This window comes from Sinocyclocheilus rhinocerous, unplaced genomic scaffold, assembly GCF_001515625.1.
Source record: "Sinocyclocheilus rhinocerous isolate Xijiao unplaced genomic scaffold, SAMN03320098_v1.1 scaffold1406, whole genome shotgun sequence".
Taxonomy (NCBI): Eukaryota; Metazoa; Chordata; class Actinopteri; order Cypriniformes; family Cyprinidae; genus Sinocyclocheilus; species Sinocyclocheilus rhinocerous.
Window position 1 is genome coordinate 171,055 of NW_015647095.1, and position 27,168 is coordinate 198,222.

Here is a 27,168-nt window from a genome sequence, read left to right on the forward strand (position 1 = left end):
TTCACTTTATAATAGACATAGACTGATATAAAAAATATAACAGACATCAGACATCAACTACAATTGTCCTGTTCTAATGGATTAAATATTTATATTTATTTGCTGCACATTTCTGTTAGTTTTCTACAAGTTAAGGGTAGCACAGTAAGTACAAACAGATGACAAATGAGCAGTTTGTGTAGGTGTTTGTGTGTCCGCATGCGTGTATGAATGTGGTGTGTGTGCAGAGAACTATCACAAATGTGATACACTCCGGAAAACCTTACAGCTGCAACGGATACTCCCTGCTACTCTAGGCTCCGTTTACACTTGGCATTAACATGCGACCTGTATCCGGATGTTGTCCACATACACATTGAAAAGACAAGTGTAAACGCGCCGTGTCCTGATTGACTGATGATCCGATCTGCTTGATCAGATCACGGTGATCGCATGTTAATGCCAAGTGTAAACGCGCCGTGTCCTGATTGACTGATGATCCGATCTGCTTGATCAGATCACGGTGATCGCATGTTAATGCCAAGTGTAAACGCGCCGTGTCCTGATTGACTGATGATCCGATCTGCTTGATCAGATCACGGTGATCGCATGTTAATGCCAAGTGTAAACGCGCCGTGTCCTGATTGACTGATGATCCGATCTGCTTGATCAGATCACGGTGATCGCATGTTAATGCCAAGTGTAAACGCGCCGTGTCCTGATTGACTGATGATCCGATCTGCTTGATCAGATCACGGTGATCGCATGTTAATGCCAAGTGTAAACGCGCCGTGTCCTGATTGACTGATGATCCGATCTGCTTGATCAGATCACGGTGATCGCATGTTAATGCCAAGTGTAAACGCAGCCTCTGACATGCCTTGTGTACAGATAAGAAGTACTTCTGAATGTAAGTGTGTGGTGTCAGAGAATATGTGTGTGAGTGTCTCATGTGTGTGTGTTTGTATTTATGTGTTTATGAATTATATATTGATCACATTTGTTCTTGAACAATTTGGATTTGGGAAGCAGAAAGTCTCCTTTGCTCTGTTTGGCTGAAAGTTAGACGCAGTCCTTCATGGAGGGGCATGTAAACAACATAACAACACATGATATTTGGATCATTTACTACAAGCCATAAAAACATAATTATAGCACAGTTACTAAGCAACCATCAAAACATTTTTGTCATGATGTCATGATGTACGGTTTCGTGATTTGATGCTCAATGTGATCTGAGTGTGTGCGTGTATGTATGTTTTGCTCCATAGTAGGCGTATATGGCGAGTTTAGTGTTCATTAACAAAGTGATGTACGTGTGTTTGTGTCTGTCTCTGATCTCAGTGTTTCTCGTAGGCCTGTTGGAGCCTGCAGAAGCTGCTCATCTGACTGCAGGGCTGATAAGCCGTACAGTGAGCGCTGGAGACTGTGTGCGGGTGAAGCTATCATCCGTTACACCCGTGCGGTTTGCTCTTCTCACAGATCTTATGATCCGCAAAGTCGATACATTCCTTAAATGCTGGTGTCTCTTTTACACATCCAAATCTCTCGATTCATCTCTTTAAGCAGATTTGTGGTGCTGTTCATGAGCTCCAAAACTGAAACAAAAATAACTAACAAAAAATATTGAGATACATGTATTATAATATTATAAAACAGAGACTTTCAAATATTGTTTACTTAACTGTAAGTGAATAAATATTAGAATACATAATATATAAAGTATTGTTATATTTTTATACAAAAATATTATTTATTATTATTATAGAAAAATGTTATGGGACTAAGAATACCTAATATTAGTGACACCAACTAGGTTATATTATATCACTTTATATAGTTTAGCATGGGTATAGATATTCTTTTTGAATTAAATTATGTTGTATTTTATTGACTCTGTTTTGGTTGTCTGGATGGTCTGCATATGTCTGTTTCCTTCTCGTCAGATGTAAACACAGCGTGGAACTCAAAGCCCTGCTTCCTCTATACCTGCAGTCACAATATACAGGAGTATGTTTTAACAGCGTCTCTCACACACACACACACATAGGGATCAGGGAATAATCCGTGCTTGTGTCTGACCTCTGGGGTCACCACACATCCGGCTACCAGCAATAATGATGTCTCTCTCTCTCTCTCTTTCCAGAAGCTAACCTCAGACTTTTACATATACACAGCAAAAGATTTTATTCAGAAAGAATACTGCCAAGGTTGCATTTATTTGATCAACAACAACAACAAAAAATTGCAAAATATTATTACAGTTAACTCTTTTCAATTTCGAAAGAACTGTATATATATATTATGAAATGTAATTTATTCCTGTGATGGAAAAGCTGAATTTATATAAAATATAAATCATTTGTATCATTATAAATGTTATTATTGTCACTTTTGATCAATTCAATGCATCCCTGCTGAATAAAGTATAATTTTCTTCCAATTAATAAATAAATATATAGTATTTAAATTGCCATGAATGATTTTCTACATTAATTTCCCACCCTGTATATCATTACGAATAGATTAAAATGTGTTAAGCTCTCATACAATATCTAGTAGTGTTTGTGCTTGTATTCACCTCACTGTAATGTTGGTTTGTTTAACTAGCTTTAACAGGAACAGATGGGACAAGAGAATCTGATTGATTTTCTAATCCTAGTATTGATTGTTGTTACAGTGGATTGAGTTGGTACTGTACACACACTGTACTGTGTGTGTGGGTGTGTAGAAGAGAGTGTGTGCACATCAGAAGTGTTACTGTAGTCCTGTGGGTAATTTCTTATGCTCTTTTACTCCTCCTGAGCGTGTGCCTCCTTGGTACTCCTTCGGATTATGGCTCAACTCACACACATGCACATACACAACACAGATTTACACACTTTAAAAATGGCAGAACAATCCTCTGGCCGCTTTAATCTTGTTCATCTCAGAATGTGTATGTTGTCATTCCAGACTCTGTGTGTGTCTTTCAGTAAAATCAGTTACTCTCAGCAGTCATCTCCTCAATAATAAACACGCATATACACATACATATACATACTCTGTGTTGTAGTTTTTAGTGACAGTAAAATCCCTGATATATTTGGCATGATTGCTCTAGTTAAAGAAATTATATATACACAAAAATGAAAATTCTGTATATATTTATTAACCTTCATGTCGTTCCAAACCTGTATTGCTTTTGTTGTGAATAATTGCTCACAGAAAGTTATTGTATACCTTTAGAAAAATTTTAAATAGCACAAGTGATATAGATTATGCTTTTATAGTGTCTTTATATTGCTTTTTGTGTCCCTTGTGGCAACTCACAGTCACTATTAGATGAGCTGCTGTTCATGGAAAGTTCTTCTAAATTCTCCTTTTATGGTCCACAGGTTTGGACCATCACAAGGATGAGCAAATATCTGAATAATTGCTCACAGAAAGTTATTGTATACCTTAGAAAAGTTTAAAATAGCACAAGTGATATAGATTATGCTTTTATAGTGTCTTTATATTGCTTTTTGTGTCCCTTGTGGCAACTCACAGTCACTATTAGATGAGCTGCTGTTCATGGAAAGTTCTTCTAAATTCTCCTTTTATGGTCCACAGGTTTGGACCATCACAAGGATGAGCAAATATCAACATAATAGTGTACTGTCTCTTTAAAGAGTTTTTTTTTTTTTTTTTTTGCTGCAGTGTATTACAATTCTTATGAAGCTGAGTACCAGTTGGTTACTGGATCTCTGCTTTGTGATTGGCTGTTACATTTACAAAGTTGTCAGTAGCTGTGTTTATTGATTGACAGCTCTGAGGACTTCTAGCCACCTGGGTGGCCATGCTGATCCTTCCTTTTCAGATGTAAACACATCTACAGCCAATCAGAAGACACTCCAGGGACTCTGGGTAACAAGAAGCAAGACCTCTGAGCTCCAACATATCTCCCTTGCTTATAAAACACACTATTAAAAATGGTTTTTCTGAGGGTGTAAACAAGATTATTGTAGTGTGTTTCATACGAAAATACTATTTAAATATTTGTACTTTAATGTCTTTGTAATTAGTTGTGAAATTTACTAGCAATTTCTGAGTGAAAATAGTTAACAGAAATAGAAATAGACACACTGAAACAATTTTCAAAGAAATATTAAATATAAAATCTACTGTTTTAATGTAAAATATTTAATGTACATCAAAATAACTGATGTAGAAAGATGCAAATTTTTTCTTGTAAAACATAGTTTTATTTACAACTTAGAAAAAATCATTTATATGTGTGTTTAAGAGAGAGAGCGCATGTGTGAGAGTGTGTGTGTGCATACGAGAGCATGTTTTTGGGGCCGCGGCTCGTTGATGTAGCTGTCATGGGAGAGTGGACTCTAGTCCAGGAACCCTCCGGATGGAACCGGGGGGACTCAGAGCTCTTCTCAAAAACCTAAATAAACCAAGATTTCCTCACTGCCCACCAGAGAGAAAGTGAGAGGGAGAGAGACATACATTTTTGTGAGCCTTTATGGCACAAAATCTGCCAAAATGCTATTACAAGTTTCTTTTTCAATTTCAAATCCATTCTTGGCAAATTTGAACTGATAAGTTTTCAGACCATGCATGATAAGCAAATGTAAAGAGATGGAATTGTATTACTTCTTGTGAGTATGCGTGTGTGTGTGTGGCCGCATATATGTGATGACAGACCTTTGGGTGCAGATTTAATTAGGATGTCATTTTTCACAGCTGAAAATGACATACTTCTTATGTTAGTAAGTGTGCGTGTGTGTGTGTGTGTGTGTTTGTAAGGGCACTAGTTGGCATGAGTGGCCTTGAGCTTGTTTTAACCATGAAGGTTTAAAGCAATCGGTCACTCGTATCTGTGTGTGTGTGTGTTGAGTCTGTATTCATATTGCAGTGTCCTTGGCCTGTTAAGGAATGTGGGACTCAAAGGTTACGGTCCATATATCCAGAATGCTTTGCATCATGACACACACTCATTTAGCTGTGGGGAGTTTAAAATTGTTGCATCTTGTAGAGATAAAATTTCTTCTATTCCACTCATCTCAACCTCTCAGCAGCACTCATTTTATTCTGTTCTGTCCTTTGCTGCTTTCACCTGTTTCTCTTCCAAACTTATTATTATTATTATTATTATTATTATTGTGCTTGCAATGTATGACAGCTATGTATTGATATTTTTCAAACATTCTGGTTAGGTTTGTTTTTATGTAATTTATTCATTCAAGAGTAAAAGTTTATTTGTACAAATTTAAAAAATATGCATATTCAGTTGATTTGGTCTTTTCTGTCTTTATCTATTTTAGATACAATTAATTGAGAATTAAATATCAGTACAATAATATCCAATATTGATCAAATGTCAAAAAAAAAATTTTTAAATCACCAACTAAACTAAACTAAACTAAAAAATAAAATAAAATAATAAACATTTAATGCTTACCTAAAACTTAAAACTTTGGAAATGTCAGTCCAGTTGTATTTATTTCTGTTCATTTACACACATCCCTGAATGTTGTGTTTGGCAGACATTTACATTTATGGATTTGGCAGGCACATTTATCCAAATCGTTTTACAGTGCATTTACAGTATACGACATCATTTTTTTGGGGAAATCAAATCCATGACCTTGCTGTTGCTAATCCCATCATTTACACTACGGCATAATTAAAAGTCATGTGTCAAACTTTGTTTTTTATACTTGTGAATAATTTTAGGACCCTCAGAACACACAAAAATACATTTACAAATTGACACACTCATTTGCGCCAAAACACACATTCTTATCATCACTCATCAGATGAGTCATGTAAACACATAGTGATCCGATTTGAATCTCTCTCTTTTTTTTCTCCTGGAACATGAAAACCTCTCCCAGGGCTCCCAAGCATTTCACGGATTCTCTCTCCCGTCCCCTTCTCTCTTTTACTGGCTTGGACACTCATCTCTCTCCTGTCCTACTCCTCCCTCTCCCAGGCCGAAATAGTTATCATGGCTGCTGTTTCATCGACTCTTTGCACTTCTCGCTTCTATTAAGATTGATGGTGTGCTGTGCTATAAATGACAGTGCTAAGTCTGGCCATAGCATTAAGGAGGGGACTGGACAGGGGAGGAGGGAATGCCAGCCCTCTGCATTCTACTGCTAATGGGACGAGAGAAGTTAGATATGTGTGTGTTTGGGGTGTCACTATTTATGCTGCGTGCAAAAGACAAATGGCCTTTGCCGTTAACTAACTGGCCTTTACACAAAAACTTGCTCCTTTTGTCCTTTCCTATTGGATTACACTGTAATTCTAAAGTTTTAAAAACATTTAAGATCAAATTTTGACAGTAGTAATCACATCACCATAATTACAAATAATTGCATATTGAATTGTGATGCTTTTCATGTTATGATCAATAATTATTAATAGTTAATAATAATGAAAGTACACAGTATACCATTTTGTCCACAAAACAAAACAGGCATTTTATCACTGGCAGCTTATTCTGGACAAAAACTTAGACAAACAAGATCCAACTTCCATGAAAAATTGTTGGTCACGGTTCATATTGTTTTTATGTATCTTTGATACTACAATAACTGAGTGACATTAAAAAAAATCATATTCATATAGTTGCAAATCAGCATCTGACTATATTTAGTTGTACAGAAAACACCAAATATGTGTAAACATATTAATAAAATGCATGTCTACCAAGATGAATATAAAATATCAACATATCTACATGTAACTGGCTTGTCTTTCAGAAATATGATACTTTGCAGTGTATTTATATAGTTAAATAGATTATAGATGCATTATTTACTACAATTTATCAACATTAACCATATTGGTTATTGGCTAATTTATTTATTTATTTTGCAATATTTTGGATTATTATTTTTTTTTAACAAACTGGAACTGCACCAACATTAATGAAAACTGGACTGCTCAGGTACAAAAATTAAACAAATGTTACATGTAATACAGAATTGTGACATGTTATTTGGCTATAAATAAAATATTTATATATATGTATTTAAGTCTAATCCGTCCACATTTGAAGTCGCAGTATTGCAATTCAGTCTCATAACTGCCTCAGAAGTGTAATATAATAAAAGCAACACTTTCATACCTTTGTGTTCGCTTGTTGTTTATGAGCGTGTGATGGAAGGTGCTTGTGTGTGATGAGAGCTGACTGGAGCGTCACTGTGAGAAGGCTGAGCTGACCTTAGCTATGATTTGCATTTCAGTTTGATTTATCCAAGCCACAGATCGTTTAGACGCCTGGCAAGATACAGAGAAGACGTTTATAGAAGAGATCAGTTTCTCAGAGACACACACACACACATACTGTACATAAACAGAGTTTAACGGTTAAGGGGGGAGGAGAATGAGGAAGTCTTTCGTAATAGTTTTTCATGGTTATATTAGAGGAAAATATGCCATAGATCGACATTCATCATGGCAAGATATAAGGCTCTGAAAACAGGGTTGAACTGTAGCCATTAATCAGATGGATGGTGGGATTTGATGACAAAGATTAAATGAGTGTAAGAGACACCAGTCAGCTTCAGATTACTGCAACTGTCATCAAATGGCCCCCAGGCCATTAACAGGTCACGCAGACCCTCTCGCCCCCCACATACACATATCAGCCGCCACCAGCACAGCTCGACCCTGCACACCACAGGTGCTCTTCCTGGAACACCCATGAACGTCAGCGGACATACACATGCTGTCCACTTGTCCTTTCACACTTGCAGGAAATTCTTCTCTGCTTTTTTTTTGTTTTATCTGAGTGAAATGTCCTGCACACAGAAGGGCTTGACGTGGCCCTTCGACTCCCTCATCTGAAGGCTTTTCCAGCCTATCTCTGACAAGGAATAGGTCAATGTTTGTTGACCTTTAAAAATAAAGAAAATATAGGTAAACATGTCTTTAGAATTCACAAAATAGAAATAAATCCCTAAATTATGTGTTACCCAGGTCACTAATATTTATAGGTAGTATTATTTTATTTATATCGCTGTAAACTAATAGACTGAAAAGAACCAAGCTAAATTTATTTGTATTATTATAAATAATTAACACACTGGAAAAGTTTCTGAAGTGATTTCTAACTGGATAGGTGAAAGGTTAGTCCCGCAAAGTATTTAAAGCGGACGCTTTAGTCATTTGAAATGGTTTTTTTGAATTTATTTGAACTGAATTTACTGATTGTTTTTGCAAGGCCGGATTTTTGTTTGTTTTGGGTTTTTTTCCCCCTCTCTTCTTTGAATGTTTGAAGAATTGCTGCTGTGATCCTGAATTTTGTCCAGGCCGAGGATTCCTATTCCTGGTTTGGACTGGCGAGCCATCCCATTGTTCGTACCTGGAAACCAAGTAAAAAAGTAATTTTTACTGATCGGGTAGGACAGAATTGCACACATTTTTATTTTTTTATTTTTTATTGAAATTCACCTGGATTTCCCTGGAGACAAAAGTTGTTTTTTTTCTCATGGACTGAAATGTTTAGTCTATTAATGAACATTACTGTTCATTAACAATCAGAATTGAGACAGATTTGAAGAACTTGTTTTCTGAACTTGATACTGAGAGACTGATATTGAAAATGAAAAAAAAAACCTGAGGTTGAATTTCAGAGATTGATGTTGAAATTTAAAGACACTGAACTAGTTTTGAACTCTAATATCTTGTTATTTTTGTGCCTACTATCGTTTTGAAATATGAAAAAAATCAGAACAATACACTTACCTTTTCTTTGATTAACTGCATCCCAGTAGTCCTAGTAGTTATTTTGTTTTACTGTTATTTTGCTGTCCTTCTGCTGCCTTTTGATCTAGTGATTCGACCCTTGTCTTCTGATTTCTGGTCCAAGCAATCCTATGTAGTTACCACTGTACCACAGTTGTGGTCACATAATAACTTAGTAATTGTGAACCGAGCGCTAATCAGTGCGCGTTACATATGCATTCACAAAATGAGGATTTCAATTTAAAGTTCTTATATTGTAAGGCTTATTGTGCAAAATGGGCCATAAACATTAAATAATTAAATAGCAAAATTATAACCATAAACATTAATAAATGCAGTTGCTATGATAATTAATTGGCCACTGGTGTTGAGACTAACACAATGTATAATCCCAAAGTTAAACCCTACTTGTTAATGACGATGGGACAGAGATAAAATATGAACGAACCAAAACAAAAAAATAGTAGTTTTATCTGTTTCCTCTTCATTCAGTGTAAAAGTATATCCTTGAAAAAAGGCTGCAGTGGTTGCCAGAACTTTACTGTAAACGTATGGTAGCAACATTATAGGTTTTACAGGACTGAACGTAAATTTCATCAACTGATATAATGTTAATATTATATCATACTACAAGTTCATCATTGAAGTAACTTTTCCACAAGCTGCTAAATACTAATATATAAAAGATGCACAGTGTCATGCACACTAACACAAAACATCATCATGGTAACACGTGATATTAAAATAATGCACACGTGACATTAAAATAATGCAATAAACATTAAATAAACAACATAAGCTAAAACCCATGTGTACATAATTGATAGCACAAACTAATATGAAACATAATTGTTTAAATAGCATCAAATTTAAAGCCTAATACAGGTAATTCTGGGCTTTTTTCACTGTTAATTATATTATGACTTTTTTTTACTCCAAAAGTCTGAACATTTATCAGTATTTTACTGTAAAATTACTCAAAGTGCCCTAATAGGTCTATTACAGTAACTTGCCTTTTACCAATTGACAGGTTTGTTTACACTTTATTTGAAGGTGTCCTTGTTACAGTGTAATTATACATTTAAGTACTACTGAGTAATATTAATTAACTACATGTACTTACTATGGTTAGGGTTAGGATTAGGGTTTGGCTTAGGGTTATTGGCATATAATTATGCATAATTAATTGTTATTATAATAGGAAGTACATGTAACGTGTAACAAGGACACCTTAAAAGTGTTACCACAGGTTTTTAGTATAGCATTTTTTTACAGCTTTTTAATGTTGAAATTAGAATTTTTTTTCAGCACACTTCAAGGAGCATATTCTGATTTATGGGTACTTACCTGTGAACTTACACTTAGCAGAAAACTTTTTTTATGATGTGTCGTGAGTGCTTGACCACATTATAGAGCAAAAGACATGGATTTCTAAAATATCATCTAGTATCCAGAGTTTGTAGTAGTCATATGCAATGCAGAACACAAGGCTCCTCACTAAAGTGAACCATAAGCATGCTATTAGTGGGTATTGAAGTTGAATGTCATAAGTTTGGTAATGTACCAGGAGACACACGGATGAATATATGTAACAGTGCATGGTTATGCGATGTGGCCCGAGTTGCACAGATGGAAATAAGGCATGCTTTCTTCCCAAACCATAATGGGCGTATGAGGAGCTGTTAAACAAGAATGAATTATTCATGATTTGTGTGAACGGTCGAACGTAATGTTCTGCCCTTTCTAGGTTGTTTTGGGGCCTTAATGACTTAAGCTCTGATGTAATTTTCGGTAACTCTCTGTACTTAGAATGTTGAACAGATGTAAATGTGCAAAAGATAGATTGCACAATCAATAAAAATCCACTAGAAGTGCATAATTAACGTCTGTGAGACATACTCAGGAGTGTGAAAATGTAACACAGTGTTGGCCGTGTAGAGAGATGATAGTGCCAGGCACTGAGGGACCGAAAGATGATCCCGTATGCCAATACACTGACAGGAAAAGAGAGCCCTGGCAGAACAGTGCTGACCAGTACACAAGGCATGCTAGCCAGTCAATCTAAAAAGCATCTGTAGTTGAATTGAATTACACTTTATTGCTGGATATGAAAATCATTATGGGCAGAAATAAACTATTTGAATTATTACTCCCATTTAAGTTGACTGATAATGGTTATTACTATTATTAAAAAGTTATATTATCTATGTGTGTGTGTGTGTATATGTAAATAATTCTTCTCTGTATGTATGTGTATATATCTATCTATTTATATCTACACTGTGTGTGTGTGTGTGTGTGTGTGTGAATTTGAGTTTGTTTGTATATTATGTAGTCAATTTAAAAAACACACCTTACAATTTAAGCATGCATTTTACATAAACTGCTCTTTACTGGCCTCGAGAGTGTTAATATCCTCAGGTTTACTGATAATGAGCCAGTAATGTGAGGTGTCTGAGTGTGTGTGCATAAGGATATGGGTGTATGTAAGGTTTGCCAAGCATAGGGGGGCTGTCACCTGTTAGGGAGATACAGCAAGCCAACCATTCCTCTGTTCTAAAATAAAAAAGTACCCAACAACCTTCTCTCTCGCTCTGCATATGCTGTTTGTCCATCACCTTCAGTTCATAACAGGTGTCTCACTGGTTCCGGTCCTGAAGACTGACCCTGTCCTACTAGTAATAGCATGTATTACAACAGTAGACTGCTAGTACCAATTCCTAGTTTAAAAATATAAGCTAAAATTCATACTGTTTTAATTCCCCTTAATTTGTTTTTATATTTACAGTATATTAGGTGTTGAAAGTTAGTAGTATTCATAACCTCCTCCATAACATTTTAAAGTGAAACTTAACCACATTACAAGTACATGAAGATGGTGTGTGTAATGTCACACTTGTTTACCATTTTGCATAAACAAAAAAAATTTATTGACATGTATGATCTTTCAGTGACAAAAGTTCCCTTTTTTATTTAAACTGTAAGGTTTCAGGTTCAAATTTTATGTCTTTGTGTGCATGCATTTTGTTTGTGTGTGTGCACCTCTCCTGGAGCCCCTGGTGGTATTTTTCATTTGTTAGGCATTCAGAACCTTTGCCTGACCCCAAGAGAAGCATCTGATGCTGAAACACACAGGCACACACTCCACGATTATCCTTTAGCATATGGATATATTTTTATTTGGCTCAAAGGGTTTTCAAATTTTCAGGCCAACAAGAGTCATACATGGAGGAAGTGTCTATCGTGGCCACTCTGGCAAAAAAGTCTGAATATTAAAAAGCAAGTATTTAAAATTGCCGTAAGTGCAAGTGAAATCTTTACACAGTATCAGTAATATTCATATTCTCCATATTTGTGAAAAATTACATTTAGTAAGTAAATTAGCAAAAGCTAACATGTCTGCAAAGGAAAAACATTCTTTTCAGTCGTTGGATTGAGAGCGAGACAGCTGACCTGGAATCAGCATGTATCTCGTGGCAGGACTATAATCCTTCTGAAGAATGCCAATGGTTGTATTTATAAAGTGTGAGAATTATCATCTCGGATCAGATTTCATTCAGCCCTGTCTGTTCCAAGACTCAGACAGCAGTGCTGATCCAAACCAAAACCCTTCGACTTGGAGAGAATTTGTAAACACTAGGCCACGTTTCCTTTTTCCTAGTCCAGTTTTAGTTTAAAACACATTACCTGCCATAGATGCTGATTGGCTGTGCTGAAAACCTCAGCACAAACAAGTAAGTCGTTTGACATAGTTACCTGCTGATTGTCACCTAGCAAACTGTGTCACTGTTTGTGACATCACTTCCTGTCTTTTTTTCAGTCTGCTCACTTTTAAGTGCCAAACTCTGTTTTATTGTCTATAAGACGCTGAGTCCAGCCTCAAAAGTCATCTGTTAAACTCCTTACACTTCTACCAGCAGTTCATGGGTGTCACTGAACCTTGATGAGATCCGATGGTTGATGTCCTTTTATGCCGTGAAACTGTGTCTGTAAAGTGTTTTCTGGGTTTCTCACATGATTCTTCAGGCATTTTCGTACCCTGGTGTCCAATAATGGTCTGTGCCGCTTCATCAGAATGATTTTCAAGATAAAAAGTCTATTAAAAATATCCTCAATGTGATCTTCAGCTGTCATTTACACAAAACATAAATGATATTGCAGATTTGCGTGATGAACCTCCAACAGATTAGAAGTGGTGCTATCGACTAGTTCCAAAAACTAGATTATACTCAAAGAAAACATTCTTAGCTGAGTTTGAAGTCCGACAAAGTTTTTGGGGTGCAGGTCAAGCCATGTGGGCTGTTACCTGGGAGGTGGAGGTGGTCAGCCCCAAAGTCCGTGAGTCAAAAAGATTCTGTTGACTACTACTGAGCATGTGCAGACTGTCCACAGTGGATAGAACCTGCCTGTCCGTCAGCGTCCCGCTAGGGGAGCAGCCAAGGAATGATGTTTGCGTAGCTGCTGCCTTTTCAGGGCTGGTGGCCAGGCGGGGAGAAGTGGAGAAGTTGTAACCATACAGACCATACGGACTGTGCAGGCGGAACCCGTTATAGGATCCCTGTGTGCTCTGATTGGTGGAAAACGCATTATGGGTGTGGCTGGGCATTAGGTACTGCAGCTGGGAGGTTGTGCTTGGCATGCTGTGGATCTGGATTGGCAGGCCAGTCTGTGTGCACGAGAACGCTTCACCTTCGGTCCCGCTCACATACGTGGAGCTCCGAGTAGTGGAAAACGCATCTGCTGCTGGGCTGGCCAATCGACTGTAGGAGTCTGCGGAGAGGGGAGGGGCGTAGCGATGGAGTGGGTGGCTTGTTCGACTGCAGGTGGAGTAATCACACACCGGCCCCGCCCCAGAACCCAGGTGGAATGTAGGGGAAGAGCATGAAGACGAGGACAGCAGATGCGTGTGTCCTGAAGACCCAACAACACCGTGAGAGCCAGCTGCACCTGTGAGCAGCCATACATGTGATTAATACAACACATACACATAAAACATAAAAAATAAACTATAGATCTTTTGCGTCAGAGAAACATTTTTAGAGTTTTGTCTTGGAACTTCTGTTTTTGCAGTAGCTCTATAGCATCAATGCTGAAGAGTAACTAGCCGGTGAAGTGGATTTACTTATTGTAGAGTTAATGAAAGTTATCATATGCATTGTAATGTTCGAACCAGATGTCATAACAAATGTCATTTTAAAATGAGCGGTTCATTCATAAATCCGTACAACTTCGATTTATACCTTCACGCAGAGGAAATACAAACGGAAGACAGAAGACAACAAGCGCAGTGCTGAAAAAGGATGGAGATACATAAGGTCTATAGTAAACATAAAATCAAATTTATTCTTACATTTTTTTAATTATTATTTCAATTTCCTAATTTAAAAAATTATACTTAAAGAATTGGCTTATTTTCATATTTCAAATTGAAAATTTTTGTTATATTATTTTCTTTGAATTCTTTAATTCTGCTTCCATGCATCCATTAAAATTGCAATTCTGCATCCTATTTCAGGAATTGAATTTGAATGTAAAAGGCATTCTCAAATTCTTTCAGAAATAGTTCACCCAAAAAAGAAAAATCTTTCATAATTTATATAGCTTCCACAAAAAGTCAGGTTAAAGGGTTAACTATCCCTCTGAGGATGCACAACTCTTTTGTACAAGTTATTCCAAAGAAATTCATGTAAAGATGCGGTCACATTTATCGTTGCTCTGCAAAATTTTCACTTGCATTTCCAGTAGGAATCTGTGAGATCAGAAGTTTTGCATGAGAACGAAAAAATTCCTCACACAAATTTCCCTCAGTTTCAAATCGGTCACATGAATTTTTGACATTGAGCAACAAAAACCTGCTTGTTGTGAGCAGTGTTTCTTACATCTCTGTTACTGAGAAAAGACAACGGATCTTTTTGCTTGCGAATTTTCTCAGGTGAATGTGATGCACCTTAATTCATAACAAATACTTAGAAACCCATTGTGCAATGATATATTAAATCAGGGAAACACACACACAAATACATACATACATATGGTACCTTGTTTAGTGATTCCAGGGATGTCCTCAAATGTCAGAGTTCTCAGTGAGGGCCGCCAGAATGCATACGACTCAACCAGAGCCTCTAGTCCCATCCTACAAAACACAAGCATTCTGATTAAATATATATAAGAACGCTCAATATGCTTACAAATACAAAGGCAAGAGTAATTTAGTAAAGCTTTCAGTCAGCTTAGCAGAAAAGTTCTGGAACTGGCTTAACTTTCCAACGGTGTGTTCAGTCCTGCCAGTCAACTTAGTGCAAGGCCCTTTCCTTATCAGTGTGTATTTGAGCAGTAAAGCAGAGCAGGTAATGAAGAACATAAAGTGTGTGCGATGGCAAGGCTATAATTATTTTCACATAGCTTTATCGGTGGGATCAGACATAGAGTGCAGGAAGCCACAGTTAAAGCTTTACGAGGAGAGAGAAAGAAAAAGGGAGAGCAAGGGGGGTATTTTCTTGCTTTTTCTGGAAGTAATGGTGGTGCTCGGTGCGCCTTGTTAGCGTGGACGTTACCCCACCCCCTCCGCAGTACCACTCAGGCGATAATTCACACAAGATGCCTCAACTTGTTTCGGCCCCAGTTTTATCAGCCACACCACTTGAGCTATCAAGTGGCCGAGTTTGTTTAGCAAACTGCTTAACTTTTCCTGTAACACTGAGCCACGGGGCTCGGTCTAAGTGCTCTGTGAGACCTCGCAGAGGGACGGAGGAATAGTGGTTGTATGTGGTCTGGTGTGATTCTGTGGGGTGTTAAAAACGCTCTCGTTTAAAACTAATGAGCAGAGTTTAACTTCCCCACTGAGCTTGCGAGTCAGCGTCGCACAAGCCTTCTTTCTGCACAGCCTCCATTTCCTGTTTGCACGTTTATTATTTCTCTTGTTTTATGTGAAGATGGAGATTATTTTTATTGTGCTGTGTATTTTCATTTATACATTTATTTTTGTGTAATGGCTTTTAATGTGACGCTGTTTTTATGTTTATTTTGTCTGGGCTTTGCTGGAATCTTTAAGTTTGGCTGAAATAAGACTTTTCCCTTTGAATAAACAAATGATCTGATAATCCTTTAATATGGTTTGATAGAAATAACTTTATACTGATGTCAGAAGAGAAGTTGAACGAAAAAACTAAAACGTTTTGTTGCCTGAAAGAAAGCTAGAGAAAAATAAGTGTAATGAAGTGTCATTTCTGTACTGCCTTACAGAAAAGATCAGAAACTCCACGTTGTCCAAATTTAGAAGGACTATGATCTGTTCTGTGTTAGATGGGTTTGACTCAGCTGTGATCAATTTTTGACATCAATAAAAATGTATTTAAAAACCTTGGGAAACATTTTCCCTCAGTTTTCCAGTATTAGTCTAGTTACTGATCTAACAAAGATCTGTACATATAATTGACTATATTTACCTGTTTCTTCCCGAGTCTCTGAATCCTTTTGCAAATGGGTTCCTGTCGATCTTCAGTCTTGTTATCTGTAAAAGATCCACACACAAAACATTCTCCTTACTGACCCAAAGCCTGTAATGTCAAATTCCCTGACCTAGCACCAGTGACCCTTATCCCACAATGCAATGTGTGTGGGTTTATTTTATAAGCTTTTTGCTTCCGCACGTGTGTGTGAGAGAGCATGTGTGTTGTGTTTTTATAAGCTCAGACAAACGGATGACATCATTTCTAAAACTTGGCAGTTAACATGCAAATGATGATAAGATTTCGAGCTCTAACTTATCTAAAACATGCTCTGGAATTAATCCGTTTTAGCAAATCAAAACAAACTTAAATTGCAATGAAAAATATCCAAAAATACAATTTCTAAAGTACTTATTTTTTTCTGTGTTGCAATTGATCAATACATTGCTTCTAAACTGTTGGCACATGAAAGATGATACATATGCCTGAATAAACACTTATGTAACTGTGCCCTTTATAAATAAATTGCCCTTTATGGGGTGCTGCTCATTCTTTCAGTCTCAGAGGCTTTGATCTATGAATGCAGAGAACAAGAGCCCTTCAACTCCCAACACCTTTAGGCAATTTGTATAATTATTTCAATTAAACATCTTGTAAATTAGGTCATTTTTCCTAGCAGAGTAATCTAAATAAGAGAGTTTTGCAATTTAATTGGGTTTAATATAAAAAAAACTGTTATTGTCACAATAGAATAGCTTTATACATTTTCTATGAGCAGCATAATGAGGATAGTACTGTACCCAAGGCAAAAACAAATTATTTCAAAATTATACAGGCTAGTATAGAGTCCAGATTTTGTGTTGATTTCTGTTTTTTGGCTAATTACAATTTAGTTTTGTTTATCTTGTAACAAAATAATAAAATTGTTGAAATTATTGATACTTGCTTCTGTTGTGCTTGTTTTTTTGTTTTTTTTTTACATTTTTCTTTCTAAAGCAGTGTTAAGCTAATGTGCATTAATATTTTGCCTTGCTTGCTTGGATTTAAAAATATATAGGTATTTTTTTGCTGTGGCAGACATGGCTTTCCTGCATCTTTATTTGTTTTATAAAAATCAAGCCGTAATAATGCAATCTAATAAAAAGAAAAGGCACTGAGCCTTACGATGTCCTCTTCATTTCAAGAACTGATGTGACCCGGAGTAGCAGCTTTTATGATTTATGTTATCAAATTGTGCATCGGACAGTTATAGCATGATGTGGTATCAGTTACCTGTTGGTTTTGGTATGCAGTCACCGTCGTGAAGACAGTTTCAGGGAAGGAAAATGCTTTGACACCATCCCCAGTGGGAACTGCCTTAACGGGTGAGAGTTCTTCACCGCACTCCTTAAGGATGACGTGGACACGGGGTTGGTACTTGTGCATAGAATGCAGAATTATCTGGAAAACATTACATCGCGCATCCGTGTTTAGAGTGGGAAACGGAGGAATTACCAAAGCAGTTTTCTACCTCAATAAAAACACACATGCCTCCATTTTCAAAGGCCAAACAGGCCTTTAACTGCCTCGCCCTGGGGATGCTTTCAATTGAGTTTGTTTACAACCCTCCACATTACAACATGTTTAGGCCTTTAAAATAATACAGCAAAACAAAATGCACACCAGGCGACAATGGCTAGCATGTGTGTATGGGGTGCATGAAAAAGTTGTCTAATTATAACATTTAATTTATTTCAGGATCACAGAAGGAAATTCTGAAGCTCTGCTTCACTAATTCATCAAACCTTCATGTTTACAGTTTTCCTCTTGGGCCCAACATAGAAGAAATGTGCGTTTTATTCAGCTTTACAAAAAAACATCTATATTCAATAAATTCCTCTTGGATATAAATAACAAAAGATTCACTCACATGGCCTTGGTCGTCGAGCTCGTTATTGGTCACTTTGAGTTTGTCGAAGCTTATAACTTGGCGCATCCACGTCTCACCGGAAGCAGGCGAATCAGGATGAATGTAGACGCGCGGAGGGACAGGAGAGTCGGCGTTACCCGCTACCATCCACTTCGAGCTGTGGTACACGTACCTTAGAATGGAAAAAAAGAAGAGTCAGTGTCACATACTGTGAATTTTACATAATATGAATTTGATATAATATTATACACGGCTCGACGTTTCAAAGCAATTTCTGTCAGTAATTTTTTGAATGCAATGTTTTTGAGTTTCGTTGAGCGCAACCCAAATGTCTTGTTGTGACCCTAGTAGAGATCTACGATCTTAAAGATCTTTAAAACAAAACAGATTTCTGTGATATAGCCTATGTGTTTTATGTAAATAATAATAATACAATGACAGCAGTGATATTTTGTAGACCGATAATGAACTGAAAGCACTTTACTGTTGCCATGGTTACTTCCAAACGCCAACTCTATTTTAGCGGACTTTGATTTAGCAGACTTTTTGAATTTAGAAGTTTGTGGTTACAAAAACATTGTTCGAAAAATCTGCTGAGTCAAGCTCCCAAAAGGGCATCGCAAAAGGCCGAACTGAACATGTCAACAAAGTCCCGGAGTGCCATTTGTGGAGACGGTTAGTTCAAAATGTTCAATATTATGTTTGAGCATTTTAGACTGTTTTGATCGTTTGTCTACAATAGCCTACAACAGGCTGCCCTGCAGCGAACATTTGGGAAGACAAGTTTCGTAAATTGCTCACCTGTACCGTTTGTTGTCGACAGGAACTATATCCATAGCGATATAATACTGTTGATGAGGATCCAGTCCCGCAATCTTAACTCTCATCGCGGGAAACATTCGCCTGGGATAAAATTACATTGTATGTTAGTATTTTCATTATACATCACATTGGGGCAAAATCCACACTAAGAGCGCAGTTTTTATTTTGGGGATAATTTTTATAACAAAAAAAAAGCACGTTACGTTTACGCCAAATAGCCTACCTTTTTCCCCAAAAAACATTTCAATTAATTTAATTAGACTATTATAGTTGTCAATTAATTTAAATATATTGTCAGTGAATAAATACAATTCCACATAAATCAACATCAAATACAAACAGCTGTAAGTAATGCAAAAAAAATCATGTCTAAATAAGTAAAAATGTACTAAAATATGCCAATATAAGCGCTGTAACACTATAAACATTTAGGTAGGCCTATTTCTAGGGACATTTTTGCCCTGATCCCTGCGGTTAAATTCAGTATTCAATTCCATGTAGGCCTATCTGAAAGTAACATTTACATCTAACATTTTTCAAAAGAGACTAGATATTTAATTCAGACTAATTCAATTTTAAAAAATTGGTCTTATATTTTAATAAGAATATAAAAAGTGTCTTTGTATTATTATTTTCAAATATTGAATATGGTGATTTTATGTTAAACTGTGCAGCATGTTTTGTGTGATGCACCTGCCGGCTTTGGTGATGATCATTTCAGTTCCTATCTCGTGGAATCGCTTCCATAAATCTGAGCCCTGCAGGTCCACGCGCATCTCCTCTCCGGAGCTCGTGCCTGATTGCACGAGGACCTGCGAGCTTTGGGATGCAGGTTGTGGGCTATCCAACAACACGTCCTCAGACTCCGCTGAGAAAGACAGAAAAAAGTAGTCTCTTAATTATTGTATATTTTAACAGCCTGCAGAAAACTTTTCATTTAAACTATTGCTGCAGTAACGAGTTTTGAAGTGGCATGCAAAAGAATTTGCGATGGTTTTCTGACTCGTTTTTTCTTTCTGGGTCAGAAGCCATTGCATATATTTATAGACGTTTTATATGTCATATTATATGCTGTTAAACATTACAATGCAATTATAAATAACCTTGAATTTTTTTTTGTCATTTATTTTGTTTGGCGCCATAGGCTAATCAGTCATGGAATTATTATTAAGAATTAAATGTAAGTAGCCTAATGCATTTATGACGAATTACAAGAACTGCATTAGTTTACTTTAAGAAAAATTCTAAGAGACATCAAAAATGTGAATCGACTTATACATTTTATTCCAGCTGTACAACTTTTTTTCTTTTTTTCTTTCTTTCTTTTTTCTTTTTTTTGCGAGTAGGCCTATGTAGGCTTTTGTGAAGGCAAGTTAATTTGAGTGTTTATGATTGTGGCCAAACTCATAAACACAGAATAGATTAGTCACTCTCTTAGTGCCTATATTTATGAGACTCATAACTGTGTTATTTTGTATTTATACACTGTATTTCTCGTCTTTTTGTCATCCTGACTTCATTACATCTCTAAATTACAACTCAGGTAAAAATGCCTCTGAAATTTATTGATTTATGGATTGATTTTACAAGATTTTGTTAGTTAAAAGACTCTATTCTTTAATGTTAATTATTGGTTAGTATTTATTTAGAAGCCAGTTATAATTTGCAGAACTATACTGGATAACATACGAGAGGAAACACAGAATAACATCGGGTATATTTTCTTCGTACAGTGTTACTTTTCAGCCGAGAGAATTACAAATATAAAATTGTATTAGGCAATATTTTTGGTTTGTTTCGCGTACGTGTCACGCATAGCCTAACTATATTTCTAACCGTTTTATTTTCAGTCATAACTCCATAAGGCTACTTACGGGATTCGTCGCTTGCGCAGTCTGTCTCGCAACTCCTGCTGCTTGGACAAGTTCTCCCAGTCCGGGGTTGCGGGCTTTCTGTCAGGTTCGACACTTCGTTTACCTCCTCAAAACAGTTCTCGTTGTCCTCCTCCAGCTTTCTTTTTTTTTCCGTGCCAATAAGCGCTTCTACTGAGAATGCGTGCGCTTTGAGGCTCATAGTACACGGGGACCGTCGTTTCTCAGCCATGGTAACAAACCAAGAAGACAGATTGACCGAGAAAGAAGTTCACGAGAAGTGCATTCGCAACAGCACTTAATCTAGCATTCCTCGAGTCAGAATAGTCCGCTTCAGTAGCTAATTACCACGGGCGATGTGACAAAGACGCTGAAAACGAAGCGACAGTCTATTTAAAACAGTCTCATCTGTCTGTCAACGCGCACAGACACCGAGGCAGTGGACGGGATTCGTTAAAGTGCCAATAACCAGGGCAGAAGATGGGCGGGGCTGCCTCACGTCAATCACCAGTGGTCTCTGCCAATAGGCGCGCAGCGTTTAGAACGCTCCGCCCACATGTGGTAAAGCGGCCTGGCTTTCGTATATAACAATAATATTAATGTTATTGTTGTTGTTATTATTAGTTAAAATTAGGAAAAAAATACACATTTAGTTTAGTTAATGGAGGCTAATGATTTATTCTGAATAAATTGCACGGTATTCAGCCTTACTAAATTCCTATACTTCCATTCGTTCTTGGCTGACCACGTAGCCTAAATGATTTACACAATAGAAACCGAGAAAACATTGTGTAGCCCAATTTTTTGTAACATTTTGGGTTATTAATATTACCAAAATATTTTTGTTTACCAGTAGGAGCGCTGCACCTGATATTCTGGTAACGAGATTCATTTTGATCTAAATGTTGCATGAGGCTGGGCAACACATGTTCGAACAAAACCTCAAGTTCCTCAACACTTTACTTTGAAACAAACCATTTCTATTACATTGTTATTAAATTGCATTATTATAAAAGTAATTTTATTAACTTTGCCATTCAATTATTTTCGTTCTAGATAATGGGTTATGGTTGTCTTTCTTTACATTCATGAACGAATTATGAACCAAGTTAGGCTATATTGTTAATGTGGCTTTATTATGACGGCAGTACATTATCACCAACTTCATTCTCGTTATTATTACTATTATTATCATCATCATCAATTTAGACGTGATCACCTTAAGGAAATGAATTCTCTTATTCAACCATTACCTATCTTATTAGTTGGGTTTTTAATATATGAATGTTGATTATGAATTAATGTGCAACTAGTGCAACTTTTGAATTTGTACGCCTTTATGCTGATTTGATCATTATTTTATTGCTGTTGCCGAATATGTAGGCTATACAACATAATTTAAATGCTCTGAACTTTTTAGAATGATAAAGTTGATGTACAAAAACTATTTATTGTTCTCCAATTTGTATAGGCGTGTTTATCATGCAGAATATAATTTCCATTATATTTACTGAACATTTCAGGCATACTTTCGTTTTTGATTGAGCTAAAACACCCTTAATGCATGTGTGAAATGAGTTCATAGAATGACACGTGTCTATAATGGGCCTTTTCAGCTCATAATAACCTACCTTGTGATATAAAGCAGAGGAAACACTGCGTGCGCTTTTTCTCTATCCCGCAGCGCGCAATTAACACATTTCTGTGTAATTTCCTCGGCATTGCACAACTAAATTTAGGCTTATTTATAATTGCATTGAACAGAATATTTTTCATAAACGTCTTCGCAATATTAAATAGTAAAAAATAACAATTTCGTCTCTCAGGTGTGAAGCACCAATAAAAATGAACTGCGCACTTATTGCACAGATGAGACTGCACTCAAGTGTAAAATGCGTTTGTTTACTAATCCTCGCTCTGTAACCTCTGGCATCACTGGACTCAAACCATGTCGGCTGGTTAAACTTTAGAGTCGGAATTGCTGTGTCTGGGCACCATATTGTTAACAGTTATTTTGCTAGTGCTAATGGCCGCGTGGCAGCCAGCCAAGGGCTTTATAGCGGAAGTGGCAGCGCGAGGAACGCGGGTATATGGGAGGAAGAAAAAACTATTAAGAAAAAAAAATCCCTTTGAAAGAAAGGCGAGAGAGACCCCATTGCGGCGGGCGCGACCGACTGCTGCCAAATCCAGAGGTAAGCCGTTATGAGGGCGCGTATGAGGAAAAAGAACCGGTAACCGGCGTTTAAATGTCTGAGGGCACTGAAGCATCCTCAATCCGCCTCAAATGAAACGACACGCCAAACCATCCGTGACCCACAAACCCATTCGTAAAGTTAATCTCCACGTGAAAATGCGGTATTTCTTAACGTGCACCATATACACTGATGTATTTACCGTATTTATGCCAGTCTTTATGGGGCGGCGCGGACAGGGACCCCCAGCGACATTGGATTTCCTCGCCGCGCGTTACGACCCATCACATTTGGGAGTGTAGCGAAACACACGAGGACAGAGGTCAACTTTGTTTGTGTGAGAAAATTATTAAGGTGAAGGAAGCTGAGCTGGCATGAAATATGGCCTATCGTTGGCCTTCCTTGACGCTCAAAAAAGTGAAAAATCATGGGGAATAGTTTAGTCATGTAAGAATTAAAGGGGCAAGTTAATATTAAATTATTTGATAGGGTGCCCCTGTTAAAAACAAAACCTTAAACATCTGGTTTGCTGGTCTTACCTTGATTAAAATGGTCTCCCAGTCTGATCAGGAACCCCTCTAAAACCAACTAACAGACCAATCTAAAACTTACAAACCAACTGAATAATGTTGTATAGTCAAGCTACTCTTATTCTAAATGCTTTTGGATTGGTGATCTGTTCATGTTGGTAGTGTCTTTTCATCTGAACAATATTTTAGGAGGATTAATTAATAAATTGCAACAAAGATGTTTGATGTAAGTAATCAACAGGCTCTCTGGAATTGTGAAGATGTGTCATTATTTCATGTGTGTTTTGTGCAAACCTTAATGTTTTAATGTTTGTCTGTGTGGTTTGATTCCAAAGACCAAACATTCTTTAAGGAATATAAACCTTTTTGGTTTGTTTTAAAATGCTGATATGTTAGAGCTGTAAATTCTGTTGCCAGTCATTAGGCTCTTTTGGTTTTGTTGGTGACAGTGTATTGAGTGCGGTTGCGTCTATATTGGCATCTATTTTTTGAGATGGATTGATAAATGTTGGTAGAGTTTGGAGAAAATCATGGTAGTTCTCATTTTAGCCTCTAGAGGGTGATGTGATGGTTTCTCACTCCGTAGACCCACAGCAGGGAGCGTGAGCGTCACTCAGAGGGTCTCCAGGACTCTTGGGACAACATTAGCACTGGACGGATGAAGTACCAGAGAACTACTCCCTCTCATAAGGAAACAAGGAAAAAAGGAAGTGAGAAAGAGGAAGTGTTGAATAGAGAATGGGAAAGGGATCGTAGGTCAGATTGGGGGGGAAGATGAAAAGTTAGGGGAAAAAAAGAGTAGAGCGCAAGCAGGTGTTTTTTTTTTTTATGAACTCTACTCTCTTGAGAAAAGATAGTGAGAACGATTTAAATCCAAAAGCAATAAAATCATGAATGAGTGAACCGCTCAGAGGAAATGACTGGGGAAAAGAAAAAAAGAGAGAGGAATGAGTAAGGAGCAAAAGACAAAAGATACTCTTTCTTAGAACATACTGAATGGGCTTAACTGGACTTGAAGGAAGTTTATTTTTTATTTTTTATCTTATTTTAAGAATTTTTAAATTGTCACAGTTTTTTTTTTTTTTGCCATTTAGAAATTATTTGCACCCTATCATATTCTTATTGTCTATTTTTTCTGTAATACAGACGGATCTGAAAAAATACAAAGCAGTGCTCCTTCGGTAATGTAGTAATTAAACTAAAAAGGGAGAGGCCGTTCCCCTAGTATTTTAGAAGCTTATACATACTTAAGTATCTTAAAGATTAAGTGTTTTGTGTGCCTCATGCACACACACAGTCTTATTTTAGACATTTTAGAGCGGGTAATTGAATGTAATGGTATAGTGCTTGCATTTAGATAGAAACTGTAGCAAATTAATACCAAAGTGTTCTGAATTACTGGTACACACATTCCTCCCTCCAGCTATACATCAGCTTTTTTGTTTTGTCCGTCAGTTTTTCCTTAACAGTTCATTAACACATAGACACTCACACACACTCTCATTTAATATTAAGGATGGGTAATTGTGTCCCATGCTCCTTAAGCGCTGTGGTATCCCCTGGCTGAGTATGGTTTTAATATAAATATCTGTGTATAGGACTAATAGAATTATACAGCGTCTGATGTGCTCTCCGAATTCACACGGGCATCCTGCCTGGACACCTGCATAAACACCGCAAGGACCTACTGAAAATATCCGCACTGTCAGGCAGCCGCAGGGCAGCCCTATTCCGGAACCTGGACTGTTTGATATTTTATGAATGGAGGAGAGGATGAGAGGGAACTGGGGAGTAAGGAAAGAAAGAGAGAGATCACACGTGTGCTTATGTATACACAAAAACTTGTTTTCTCTTCCTTCACGTTGTCATCAGAAGGGCTCTCACACACAGCACACATATGAAACACTTTGAGGAATCTGACTCCAAGTAAGTGAGTGAGTGTGTGTGCGATCAGGTCTTGATTCCAAAGACTGACATACTGTGAGTTTCCAAATCTTGGATTCAGAATCTAATTTAATCATCCTGGAAATAAAGAGAAAGTTTTAGGATTTTGAGAAAATAATACTGCATATATTTATTTATAACAATACCAAATTGTAAAATAAACATTAAATGCCTTAAAATGAAAAAGAAATACAGCAAATGCTAAGAATTTTTAAATTTTAATATTTCACTTTGTATGATAATATAACTTGTAATGAAAAATTACAAACAAATCGATTTAGTACATGATTCAGTTATGTATTACTCATAAAGACAGACACTTGTTTCTTTTCTGAATGAATATATATTGATGGTTAATGATACAGTGACTCACTTAAAAATACTGAATTATGAGATAAAATATAACTCTTATTATTTGTGCCATATAAATTTAGCCTGTCAATAATCTCAAATTCAGCCTGTCAGTTTTGATTCTAAATCAGTTCTGAATAAAAAAAAAAGAGACGGTGGGAAAAAACTGCAAAATAGAAACATTTTCAATAGCAGTCTCAGACTTTTAAACTCCACTGTATTTTATGTTGTAAAGTCTTCTTTTATGATTGGCTTTGGAGACTGGAAGAGTGAGTATTGAAGTGAATAAGTGGGTGAGTATGAGATGCACTGTATTGTGAGTCATTATATCTGAGTGTGTGCCAAAGAAAGAAAGAAACACATGACAAGTGAGTAACCTAAAGATTAACACATGACAAGAGAAATAAAACATCTTTCTTCTCTCTATATTACACCCCATGTATAAAACAACAGTAGGTTCGCCCACTACACGTTAAAGAGGAACTCAACAGAGAAGTTTTAATTAATAAAATGTGAGGATATGGAAAAGGAACATGTTTATATTTCTTTCACTTTTTCATTCTTCTTTTACTCTCTATGGGTGTGTGGAGAGAAAATAGAAGGGTGGATAAAACTAGATGACACTAAAAAAAACACTAAGTTTTTAAAATAATAAAGTTACAATTACATAATAATATTTCTACTTCAATTCGGGTTTTTTTTAAAATATAAACATTTAAATGGTGACTGTCATAAAAACTTGATGGATTTATTTAAACATTAATTAAACGTTGAAGAACAGTAAAAAGTATAATGTATATGTTATATGTGTCAGGATCATGGACTGTCTGTGTCATGTTTTGCCCCTGTTTCTGTTCCCTTATTTGGTCATGTTCCTGTCCTCGTTTTGTTAATTAGTTTGATTAGTCATCCCATACACCTGTGTTTCCCCAATCATCCCCTGTTTCTTGGATGAAAGACTGTTTCGTTTATTCCTCTTCTCCATCGTTCCTCGCCATCACAGATTGTGACAATATGGTGCGAGTGTGTGCCAAAGAAAGAAAGAAACACATGACAAGTGAGTAACCTAAAGATTAACACATGACAAGAGAAATAAAACATCTTTCTTCTCTCTATATTACACCCCATGTATAAAACAACAGTAGGTTCGCCCACTACACGTTAAAGAGGAACTCAACAGAGAAGTTTTAATTAATAAAATGTGAGGATATGGAAAAGGAACATGTTTATATTTCTTTCACTTTTTCATTCTTCTTTTACTCTCTATGGGTGTGTGGAGAGAAAATAGAAGGGTGGATAAAACTAGACTAAGGGTTTTTCTCTGCATGTTGGTGTGCTAAATGTGACATAGCATATAGACTATATATATATATATATATATATATACAC

At 36.6% G+C, this 27,168-nt stretch overlaps 1 protein-coding gene and 1 long non-coding RNA gene across 3 annotated transcripts; both read right to left on the reverse strand.

Annotated features, from left to right (window-relative positions):
* Positions 1-829: 829 nt before the first annotated feature.
* On the reverse strand, positions 830-7,144 carry LOC107708784 (uncharacterized). The gene is made up of 3 exons (XR_001636410.1): positions 7,091-7,144; positions 4,284-4,419; positions 830-1,577 (listed from the first exon to the last, which is right to left on the reverse strand). It is a non-coding gene; the product is annotated as an uncharacterized LOC107708784 (long non-coding RNA).
* A 4,739-nt stretch (positions 7,145-11,883) lies between these two features.
* Positions 11,884-21,177, reverse strand: LOC107708785 (T-box transcription factor TBX18-like). Of its 2 annotated transcripts, none has more exons than XM_016513092.1 (8): positions 20,766-21,177; positions 19,585-19,759; positions 18,877-18,972; positions 18,070-18,241; positions 17,433-17,600; positions 16,158-16,222; positions 14,751-14,845; positions 11,884-13,659 (listed from the first exon to the last, which is right to left on the reverse strand). In XM_016513092.1, the coding sequence occupies exons 1-8, from the start codon at positions 20,992-20,994 to the stop codon at positions 12,998-13,000; spliced, it is 1,662 nt and encodes a 553-aa protein (XP_016368578.1). In that variant the 5' UTR covers positions 20,995-21,177; the 3' UTR covers positions 11,884-12,997. The 2 variants fall into 2 exon arrangements, with proteins under 2 accessions (XP_016368578.1, XP_016368577.1); XM_016513091.1 differs by having other exon boundaries at positions 18,871-18,972.
* Between the last annotated feature and the right edge of the window lie 5,991 nt (positions 21,178-27,168).